Source organism: Meriones unguiculatus, chromosome 7 (genome assembly GCF_030254825.1).
Source record: "Meriones unguiculatus strain TT.TT164.6M chromosome 7, Bangor_MerUng_6.1, whole genome shotgun sequence".
Lineage (NCBI taxonomy): Eukaryota > Metazoa > Chordata > Mammalia > Rodentia > Muridae > Meriones > Meriones unguiculatus.
Window position 1 is genome coordinate 37035417 of NC_083355.1, and position 11570 is coordinate 37046986.

The window sequence follows — 11570 nt, forward strand, 5'->3', positions numbered from 1 at the left end:
TGTCTTATTATTTGTGGTAGTGGATTAAATAATACCTCCGTGATAATCTTGGGCTAATAATAAACATTATATAGCTGAACACACAACTTTTTATGTACTACAACAACTGTTAAACATTGACAGGGCACATGACCTCCAGCTACAGTTTCAGCCTCATTTGCAGCTATGGGGGAGGTGCCCAAATGCCTAAACCTTGGCCCAACTCTCGTGACAAAATGTTTATGTGTGTAACTTACACTCAAATCCTTAAAAAGGAAGCTGTCAGAGCCCACACACCCTCTTCATCTTCTTCCTACAAATCTGGGGAAGACAAAGTCCCGGGAAGCAGGGATTGATCCTCTAAGTAATGACAAAGGGAGCCACAAGATAGAAAGCTCTTTGGGCATTGTCATGGACAGAGCCATCCTTCTACCTAGAACCATTTGCCTGGCTCTGGGGTGGGGGGAGGGAGAGAGGGAAGAAGAGAGGAAGGGAGGAAAAAAGGGAAGGGAAAGAAAGAGAGAGAGAATCTTACCTTCTGTATGAGCCATTGTTCTAGGTCTTTTGTTTTCTGCCTGGCCTGACCCTGACTGGCAGGTAGAGAAGTGGTCGCCATTAGATAACAAAAACAAGACTCCGGTAGCCTAAGGTCCTATGTACCCCAGGGTCGTGTGTACCCCTAGGTCCTCTGTCATGGTATCTTTGTGTGCCAGCTTCCTTCCCCCATTGCAGAAGGGCTCTCTATGTGTGCAGGAATCATGGCTTCACATCCTCATCTCTAAAACCCTGACATCCAAGGAAAAGAAGCACTTTTCCTTGTAGCTCCAATTCAGAAGCCAGAGAAGGGGCTGGGGAGATGGCTCAGCAGTCAGAAAGCACTGGCTACTCTCCCGGGGGACCTGAGTTTCATTTCTAGCACACATATGGTGGCTTACACTCTCTGTAACTCCAATCCAAGGGGATTTAATGCCATCTTCAGCCTCAAGGGCACCATGTGTGCATGTGATGCACAGACATACATGCAGTCAAAGCACTCATAATTAAATAAGTAAAAATAAATTTTAAAAGTTGTGTGGGTTTTTTTTGTTTTGTTTTGTTTTTTGTTTTTTAATCACAGGGGCTCTATGTGGATGACTCCAAATCACATGGTCACCGAGCTCAGAAGCTCCCAAGGTGGAGAAGGGGGAAGATTTTTGCCATTCAGAAGATAGCCGGAGATGCTCTTAGATGCTGTAACAGGCTGGGGTATATACCATGGGCATTTGGTGAGGAGAGGCCAGGCAGTCCAACAAATGTCCTGCAGAGCTCAGAACAGCCCTCTACAACAAAGAATCAGCTAGGCAGAGCCTCAAAGTCCCCAGGCCGAACTCAGCTTTAGACCAATCCTATGAACTCTCCAGGAGCTACAAGGATTGTGACCACTTGTCATCTCCTGGTCTAAGCTACCATTGCCCCCTCTTGGATGGTGCCAGCACTTACCGTGTCTCTCTCACAGCTGCCCAATTCGGGGCATGTCCCTCCTCTTCCCTAAGCTCTGTAGCACACTTGCCATTGCACTTGGAGGAAACTTCACCTGCCAAGGCCCTGTCTGACTTGGAACCTCATTTCTTCTCAGCCTCATGTCTGTCCTCTTTTTTTCTATTCTTTTCAATATTTCCCTATTTAACTTGCCTGCCTGTATGTCTGTAGAACATGCATATTTCTGGCCTGATGTCCATGGAGGTCAGAAGACAGTATTGGATCCCCTGCAACTGGCATTACAGTTGTGAGCTGCCCTGTGGGTGCTGGGAATTAAACTCATGTCCTCTGAAAGAGCAGCCGGTGCTCTTATCCTCTGAGCCAGCCATCTCTCCAGCCCTTCCCCTCCCCCTTTTTAAAAGAAGACCTACTTATTTTTAATTTATGTGTATATGTGTGTGTTTACTTACATATGTGTATGTACGGCATATGAGTGTCTGGTGCCAGGAGAGGCCGGAAGAGGGTGTCTGACCTCCTGGGACTGGCCTGACACAGCTGTGGGCTGTCCTGTGGGATGTGCTAGAAGCTGAACTCGAGTCCTCTGCACAAGTTTATGTTTGTCTGTATGTCGTGTGTGCGCAGGTATCCATGGAGGCAAGAAGTGGGCCTTGGTTCCCTGGAACTGGAGTTACAGATGGTTGTGAGCGGTCATGTGGGTGCTGGGAACCAGACCCAGGTCCTCTGATGAAGCGGCAATCCTCTTTCTTTTTTTTTTTTTTTTTTTTTGGTTTCTCTCTCGCTTTCTCTCGAATTCTCTTTCTCTCTCTCTCTTTTTTTTTTTTAATATTTATTTTATTTATTATGTATACAGTGTTCTGCCTGCATGCCAGCAGAGGGCACCAGATCTCACTCTAGATGGTTGTGAGCCACCATGTGGTTGCTGGGGATTGAACTCAGGACCTCTGGAAGAGCAACTGGTGCCCTTAACCTCTAAACCATCTCTCCAGCCCCTCTCTCTCTCTTTGACAGGATTTCTTTGTGTGGCCCTGACTGTCCTAGACCCACGGTTGTAGATCCACCTGCCTCTACCTCCCGAGTGCTGGCATTAAAGGAAGGGCCACCACGCCCAGCTTGTAGCAGTCCCTTCTAACTGCTGCAGAACCATCTCTCCAGCTCCCTCTTTTTGTTATTCTTTCTTTCTTTCTTTTTTTTTTTTTTTTTTTTTTTTTTAGTATTGCTCTTCTTAGAACATACCAAGGATGCCCCTGCCTCCAAGCCACAGCATTGGCTGCTCTGCCTGCTCATTTGGATTTGTGTCCTCACTTCAGTCAGGGCTCTGCCCAGGTGACACCTTATTATCAAGGCTTTCCCCTTATGGACAGTATTACCCCCTATAAAGCCACCAGTCTCCTCTCCCAAATTACTTCCCCTGATACTTACCATCACCTGATTGGCCACACACCTTTCCTGTTGTTGTGTGCTTCGTCTTTTGACTTTTGAGACAGGGTCTGACCCTGTGTGCTAATCCGGACTTGAGTTTGCTATGTAGGTTGACTTTGAACTCTCAATCCTCCTGCCTCAGCTTCCCAGCTGTTGAAATTACCTAGGCGTTCTAGCATCATTAACCAGACTTACTTGTTCATCTACCACCCATGACCCCATGACCCGGTAACACATAAGCAGTTCAGGCAGTGGTAGTTTTCTTTATTGCTGTATTTTCAGCCCCATGATAGTGCTGGTATGTAGTAGAGGCTTAAGAAATCTTTGTTGGCCAGGCAGTGGTAGTGCACACCTTTAATTTCAGCTCTTGGGAGGCAGAGGCAGGTGGATCTCTTGAGTTGAAGGCCAGCTTGGTCTATAGAGTGGATTTCAGGATAGCCAGGGGTGCAAAGAGAAACCCTCTTTTAAACACATAAGCACACACACATGAAGAACAAGGAGAAGGGAAGAAAAGAAGGAAGGAAGACCAAATGCATTTGTTGAATGAATGCATTGCTGTGACCTTGGGATGAGGCTGTTCTAGAAGAATCACATGGATGGAATAGATTCTCCAGAGCAGATGGGAATCATGGTATGTAGACAGGGCTGCTGGGAGAGTCATGACAGCTAGGGCTTACCCAGGGTGTGCCTGTGTATTGTGGTTCTTTCACAAACATTATTCTTTTGATCCTCACAACACCCTGGAAGGATAGATATTGTCCTTCCCATTTGAGAAACTAAGGCACAGAGAGGCCAGGGCACGTATGCGGCCTCCAAAGAGATTTAGGGCAAAACTCCTATCTTTGGGCTCTATTGCAGTGTCTCTTCAATGCTCATTCATTCTCTAGTGCTCACTGACCTCCGAGCCCCTCTACTTCTCCTTCAACCCCCCCCCCCCAAATCCTCCACAAGGAGTCAACTGGGTGAGAGAACCCAGTCCCACCCTCTCTGGCTTGCTCCTTCTGCTCAGACCTCACAGCAGGACAGCAGGCGCTTGGCTGCTGGAAGGAAGGGTTAACAAGGAGTGTTTGTAGCAGCTGCTGTCTCCAAGGAGAGGAAGAAAAGCAGAGCTGCAAGGAGGCCGAGGCCACAGCCTAGATGCCTGTCTTTCAGGCTCCCTGTCGGGTGACAGTGGCAGGTTGGAGGCAGCAGATGACCTGTCCAGCCTTGGGAAGAGTCCCCTCAACTTTCACCAGCCCGGGAAGCTCTGAACCCTGAGTGGACTAGGCAGCTGAGAGTGAGGTTGCTTCGGAGCCACCAAAACGGAAAGTTCAGGCAGGAACTGAGGAATGTGGGCAGTGGGGGATGGGCCCGGCCCAGAGGCTGAAACCGGGAGCAAGCTGCAGAGCCAGAAGCTCTGGGCTATTGGAGGGTAGAAGGGGACCCATTGAACCAAGGACAACTGGGCCAGGACCTTGACTTAGCAGGTAGTAGTAGAGAGACAGCAGTGGGGGACAGGAGTCTCCTGCTTCCTCCCACACTGCACTTCAGTTTCAGCCATGTCTCAGCATGGGGGACACAGGAGGAGGCCCAGGACCCCAGGGCCTCCTGTTCGCAGCATCCGGCCTTTCAAGTCCAGCGAGCAGTACTTGGAGGCCATGAAGGAAGACCTGGCCGAGTGGCTTCAGGATCTGTATGGTCTGGACATTGATGCAGCCAACTTCCTGCAGGTGCTGGAGACTGGCCTGGTGCTGTGCCAGCATGCCAACACTGTCACAGAGGCCGCTCTGGCCTTCCTGGCTGAGTCACCTGACCGAGCTCAGAAGATTCCCCTGCCCCAGGCTGGGGTTTTCTGCAATGGGGCTGCTCAGCCGGGTACCTTCCAGGCCAGGGACAACATCTCCAACTTCATCCAGTGGTGTCGCAAGGAGATGGGTATCCAAGGTAACGCACCCGTCTCAGGCTGTGATCTTATGGGGGCACGTGTCACCTGAAGGGTCAAGCCAAGTTAGATCTGGGAGTCAGGACTGAGGTGTTCTTCTAGATTTCCCATGAGGTAGCTCCTCTTTATATGCCTCAGTTTCTCCACCTCACAGTAAATCCTTAGTAAACTCACACCAATAAACATTCGCCAGTGACGAATATATGTGATGAAGATACAAGCATCATCACCTCTTCTGTTTCCAGTGCATGCTGGGTACCAAGGACTGAGAGGAGTAGGGTCCCAATGCCCAGGAATGAATGGCCTAGGAAGGCAGACAGATGAACAGATTCAGAAATTACAGACCAGGGCCATGTGTGCTTCAAAGGCAAGTGTATAAGATGGAGTTTAGAATGGGAATGAGTAGCCTGATGACATCCAGCAAGGGCAGCAAGAGGGAGGAGATTTGGGCTGACAGAGAAGTTTGCGAGAGGGAATTAGCAGGCAGGGGGAGAGCAGTGACAAAGCAAAGAAGGGTGGACAGCTGAGAGAAGTTGGCCAGTGAGTATGAGGGACTGAAGAAGGGGTTCTCAACCTTCCTGACGCTGAGACCCTTTGATACAGTTCCTCATGCTGTGGTGACCTCCAACCATAAAATTATTTTTGTTGCTACTTTGTAACTGTAATTTTGCTACTGTTATGCCTTGTAATGTGAATACCTGATATGCAACCAACCCAAAAGGCTTGAGAGTCACAGGTTGAGAATCACTAGACTGAAGAATGGAAAGGAAGCCCAAGGGGGTGGGGAGGTCTGCAGGGAGGGGCACAGTCCTTCAGGGACTTCGAGGGTTCAGAGAGTGACAGTTGTTGGCCTTGAACCCAGGAATAGGATTAGGCATGATTGCACAATTCTCCAGGTAACTGGAATGAGAGAGGGTCAGGTTTGGACTCCTGGCTGGTGGCAGGAGGTGAGGGGCTGGATCAGAGGTTAGGCAAGCTAATGATGTAGCTTATGTACCAGGCTTTGGGTTCCATACCCAGCACCAAACCCCCATACAAGTGAGGCCTTCTGATGAGGTAGGCTACAGCCCTGTTTTTCAGAAGATAGAAACTCCGACTCTGGGACTAGCTCGGTGGTTGATACCAATGCTTAGCACTGGGAGCCACTGGGAGATTCTGGGACTGAGCCTTATAGGGTAGGGTACCCAAAGCCTACTGTCGAATCAGCCTGGTTATCTAGAGCTGAATTTGGGGTGTCCATAGGATAGGTAGAAAGAGGAAGAAACTTCTTCTTCTTCTTCTTCTTCTTCTTCTTCTTCTTCTTCTTCTTCTTCTTCTTCTTCTTCTTCTTCTCCTTCTTCTTCTTCTTCGGATCTTCTTGGTGACTAAGAAGATTGAAGGAGAGTGGGATAGAGAGACCTTCCCCTCACCTAGGATCAGCCAGGCTCCAAATAGTTTTGCCCACTCACCAGCCTTTGTAGTTAGCCTGGCTGCCTTGTGGGGACCCCTTCTAGGATCCTCTTCAACCCGAGATGCTGAGACCCGAGCCACCCTCCTGTGGGACGGGCTCCAGCGGGGGACTTAGCCACCTGGGGCCCCCTTCTCTCCTTCACCCCACACCAGAGGTGCTGATGTTTGAGACGGAGGATCTGGTGTTACGCAAGAACGTGAAGAGCGTCGTGTTGTGCCTACTGGAGCTGGGTCGCCGCGCCTGGCGCTTCGGGGTGGCGGCACCCGCCCTGGTGCATCTGGAAGAGGAGATCGATGAGGAGCTGCGGCGTGACCTAGACCTGCCCTCGCCGGACCCGCCACCCCCTGCACCCCCGACACGCAGACCCTGCCACTTCCACAATCTGGACCAGATGGTGAGGCGCCTGGCTGTGCCCTCAGGACCAGCTCGCACCCTGCTGGTCCTTCTTCCTCAATCCCCACCGCCCTGCTTCACTGCAAGCCCTGACCCTTACTACACTTGACGCGGCCATTGCCATTTACCGCCTTTTCACCAGCCCAGCAGGGCACACCTCTCATTCAGCTCTGTGGACTGGATGCCAAGGACACGGATGGCATCCTTGCTACCGGTCTAACACCCACCCTGTGGCTTTGGACAAATCTTTTGACTTTCCTGAGCCTCGGTTCACCACCACATAGTCTAACGAGGCACAGTTCCCATTTTCTGGGAGGGCTGTGAGAATTAAGTGAACCAACGATGGAGTCCACGTGGTCTCCAGAGTGGAATCCCACCACGGGATGAGTCACTTCCCTGAGGAGACCAGCCTGGGCGTTTGTGTGTGCCTGTTGGGGGCAGCTATCTAGAGGCAGAGAGGCACCTCCCTTAGCTTGACCCACTACGTGAATGGACTCGGGTATTCAGGCAGAGAAGAGAGCTGAGCCTCTGCCACTGCCCGCAGGTGCAGAGCCTCGTGAGCCATTGCACATGCCCAGTGCAATTCTCCATGGTCAAGATATCTGAGGGGAAGTACAGAGTGGGGGACTCCAACACTCTCATCTTCATCCGGGTAAGTCTGGCCCATGGTAGAGGGGCATCCAGGGTCAGTAAATGGTGTTTCTTTCCCTAGAACCGGGACTAGGCCGGAGGGCAAGGACAGGAGGTCACCCAGCATACACCCTAAGTCACCGGGCCTTGGAATTTTCCAGAAGATTCCAGGCCAAGTTGCAAGCCTGTCCCCTCTTGCCCTCAGAGCAGCGGGCGCCACCATCTCCATCAGAGCCGAGGCTACAGGGTGTCCTCAGGCAGAAATAGGGTGTATACAAAGGTACCCTCACTTTCCCATTCCACGGGATAGGACAGAGGGAGGGACCTGAGAACCTGGGCTTGCGCTGAGTGTGCAGCCCCAGCCATTTGGATCCCAAAGTACACAACTCGGACCCTGGACTCCATACCCCATACGCATCTATTCTCTAGAGCGAGTGGCAGCGCAGGTCTGGAACGGGCTTCTCACTAGCCTTCCAGGGACTTGTTTGTTTCATTACAGAGTTGGGCAGAACTCCCCGTCTCTGTCACACTTCACAGAGACATGATGGTCCCATACCAATTGCAAGCAGAGATAAGGGCAAACCTCCGTATAGCAAAGAGAGTGTCCTGGGACCTGTCTGGTTAGCCAGCATCTATGAGATCCTCTGTCCAGTTGTGGCTGTACCACTTCCTGTTTATCAGTTTGGCTCCCACCCTCGCCAAGTGATGTCTGATGCCAGTCATGGATAAGACTCAGCAGCAAAATGTCCTGTCTCCCAATCACATACGTGTGCGAGGGCTTTCCAGGAATAGGGTGGGCCCGCCACTCAGCTCTCAGCCTTCCCTTTGCCCCTTCAGATCCTCCGGAGCCACGTGATGGTGCGTGTTGGCGGCGGCTGGGACACGCTGGGCCATTATCTGGATAAACATGACCCCTGCCGGTGCACGTCCCTCTGTGAGCTCCCCGAGAATTTTCCCCTGTGGGGCTGGTTAGAGAGGCAGAGCTTCTGGATGGGAGGCCACGCGTTGGAGGGCAAATAGGCCTGATTGATCTCCAGGGAACTGTGGGTGAGGACCGAGGGGCTGTCCTGGCGTAATACTAAAAGGAACCAGAAGGTGGCGCGCAAGGCTCGCAGTAAAGGCACACCTCAGAAGCTTTCATGTCTGGCCGTGAAAACTGAAAATTTTCAGTCCTTCTATAATATTCATCAATACGTCAAGTCACCCCGAGTAAGCATACAGTTTGAATAAAAGTTGCAGATTGGCAATACGACATAGTTTTCAGCAAATCCTGATGTTGGGTGCTCTGACCAGATTGTGTCCCCTGAGGCCCCTTGTAGAAACTGGGACTGCCACTGTAGGCTCTGGTGCCTGTAAGGGGGAATAAGGAGAATTTGACAGTGTGGAGAGGAGGAACAACGAGTTTCACAAACAGGAATGACCTTTCTTCTTTCTTCTGCTTTCTCTGGGCTCTATCTGGGTAGCCCACAAACCGGGCAGCTTCATGAAGCCCCCAGGACCCCCGGTGCAGCATGAGGTGAAGGTGCAGGCTGGGCCCTCACAGCCCCATCCTACAATGACCGTCAGCCGCTCGCAGAGCCCACTGCCTCCAGTGGACTGGAAGACATACACCTCTTCCAGTCGAAAGCTGAGGCCCCCTACTCCTTCTTCTTCTAGACCCCATGGTGGACAAGGAGCAGAGGCCAGGACCCTCAGAGAGATGGTTCCACCACTAAGGTAATAGTCAGGGACATGTAAGGATCTCCCCCATATTCTGTTCCCAAAGGCTCATCCGCCAAGTGAAAGGGAATGATGCCTTATCCAACAAAAATTCCCATATGCCAAGTATGGTGGCATGTGCCTAGACTCCTATCATTCAGACAGCAGAGGCAGGAGGATTGTGAATTCAGGCTCTTCCTGGACCACTTAGAGAGGCCATATCACAAAACCATATAGCCCAATGGGACAATGTTTCCCTATCATGCATAATAAGACCCTGGACTCCATACCCCAGAGCCACAGAACAAGACGAAACCTCAGCAGGTTGCAATCAAAACAGCACCCAGCATTTAAGGATTGTCTCCAAATACCTACCCACTTTTGTAGACAAGGAGGCCGAGGCACAGAAAATGAATGGCCATATTCAGTGTTCTTCAATTCCATGACAAAGCTAAGATTGAGACCTGCCCCAGATATGGGCAGTGTTGATTTTCAGCCTTCTGATTGGGAATCGTCCCTTGAATGGTCTGAAGTCACCTTCTGTCTGCTACATGGGGAACAGGGGAGCACAGGCTGCAAGAATGGCAGTGTAGGGGACCCCTGGTTCGTCCTAGGGAAGAACACTGGTTGTCTAAGCCCCCCCCCCCCCACGGTGTTCCTGTGGGAAACGCCTCTGATTGTCCTGAGTCTCCCTCTCCAGCCTATTTTTCTCCTTTTCAGGTCCCAAGAGAGACCAATGACTCCATCTCGGAAGATGCTGTCACCTGGTCCCCAATTCCCATCTGCCTGTAGGAGCCCGAACTTACAGTGTCCCCTGTCGGGGAAGAGAGAGAATAGATGCCCAGGTGAACTATCCAGAGGAAGGACTCCCACATCTTGGGTTCACAAGGAAACAGACGGCCAAGGAACACACACTAAGGCCCCCAGAAGGCTCCAAATCCCCGAAGCCACCAGTAAAGGGACATCAGCAAAAGGACCATGTCCCCCACCTCGCTCCTCCAGCCTCGCCAATCCTCATAGTATCTGGCTCCTGCACCGGAGTGCCTCCCCTCAGCTCAGTGCACCCAGGCCTGTTCAATCCCCACCCCCTGGCAAAGGATTCACCAAGATTCCCATCCGACTGTCCTCTGCCCAACCCCCAACTCCAGGAAATAGCTCTTTGGGTACTGAAGGTGGAGGTTCCACAGAAAAAGCCTCCATCACATCAGGGACCCTCACAGGGAGCCTGGATAGATCCACAAATGGGCATCGCTCCATGGAAGCAAGCCATGGGGACCACCAGGTGGACATCCAGATTCCTCCAGAGACTGAAGTTTCCGGGAACCTTGGTGCACAGCAGTGGAAGGTGAGGTACACCCCTCTGTCCCTGGGCAGGACCAGAGCACAAGCCACCTACGACAGTCTCGAAGAGGAGATTGTGGCCGATATGAAACTCCTGGAGGTGGGGGCAGCCTGTACTCAGGACGCAATGTCTCAAGTCATCCCTCGAAGCGGGGTCTATGTTCCCAGCCTGGGTGGAAGGTGGCCTGAGCCTGGGGGGCCTTATGATAAAGTCATCCAGGAATTGGCTCAGGGGCCCCCACCCCTCTTTAAAGTGGATCTGAATGCCTGGAAGGTAGGTCCTAGAGGCCCTCCTAAGCCATCAGTGGGCCCAGGAAGCCCCAAAGAGAAGCTAGGATCCAGAGAGAAGGGGCTGAGGTTAAAGGCAAGCCTGAGTACCAAAGGAACCACAGTGAGGAGGACTAGTCTGCCTTCAAGAGGGCAGGACAGCTCTACCCTGATGGTGCCTGCTGCCCTGGAGGTTCCCGGACATTCACACTCAGATCTCGGTTCTGACAAAGCCAAGGTATGTCCAGACAAGGGAAAGAGGACCCTCCGGAAGCCCCAGAAGGTCCCATCCATTTACAAGCTGAAGCTGAGACCCAGAATCCGGCCCCGTAGAGACCACAGGCCTGAGAAAAGACCTTCCAGAATTCCCAAGCCACTAGCCTACCTCTGTCTGGCTCCAGGCAGGACAGCTCCTGGAAGCAGGCTACTGAAAGCTACATTGGGTGTCAGGGGAGGGGGCACCTGCCAGGTAAATCAAGCAGGCAAAAAGGAGGAGGAGGAGAAAAAGGAAGAAGCCGGCACCTCATCGGAGAGCAGCGCCCAGCCTTTGGAGAGCCAGGAGCCTCCGCAGCTTCATGGAAGCCCATTTCCACCTGAGGAGGAATCTTGGGTCTGAAGAGCCTGCAGGTGGGGAGGAGCACAGCAAAGTACGTGTGAGAAAGGACAGTCCCTCACTCAGCATTGGGTCTTGGCCAGGAGTAAGTCTGAAGACCCTATCTGTTCAGCTGAGCAGAAGGGCAGCCCATAGCTCCCACTGCAAGCCAGCATCAGGCCAGCCATGATGGGGAGAGCCCAACAGTATCTTATTGTTGGCCAAGAAGAGCTCTTCAGCCTCTGGACATTTCCACAGCTGTAAGTTATTAAACACAAGTGGATCTGTCCTTGAGCCTCAGTCTTTTGAGTCCCTTCCCTCCCTAAGGCTGTGGAAGTGTAGCGAGGTGTGACTTCAAATGTCTCTGCTGGAGGTGATGGAGACAGTGGTCCTCAGAGGAG

At 51.8% G+C, this 11570-nt stretch overlaps 1 protein-coding gene across 1 annotated transcript; it reads left to right on the forward strand.

The window, feature by feature from the left end:
- Positions 1 to 4001: 4001 nt before the first annotated feature.
- Positions 4002 to 11563, forward strand: Gas2l2 (growth arrest specific 2 like 2). The gene is made up of 6 exons (XM_021649015.2): positions 4002 to 4800; positions 6401 to 6642; positions 7186 to 7293; positions 8109 to 8205; positions 8735 to 8973; positions 9670 to 11563. Exons 1-6 carry the CDS (start codon positions 4416 to 4418, stop codon positions 11191 to 11193), a joined length of 2595 nt encoding a protein of 864 aa, XP_021504690.1. The 5' UTR covers positions 4002 to 4415; the 3' UTR covers positions 11194 to 11563.
- Positions 11564 to 11570: the final 7 nt, after the last annotated feature.

Coding starts and splice junctions, on each gene's coding strand:
- Gas2l2 (XM_021649015.2), top strand. CDS start 4,416: ATGTCTCAGCATGGGGGACACAGGAGGAGGCCCAGGACCCCAGGGCCT. Junction 6,643..7,185: donor TCCACAATCTGGACCAGATG/GTGAGGCGCCTG, acceptor CACTGCCCGCAG/GTGCAGAGCCTCGTGAGCCA. Junction 8,974..9,669: donor CCAGGACCCTCAGAGAGATG/GTTCCACCACTA, acceptor CTCCCTCTCCAG/CCTATTTTTCTCCTTTTCAG.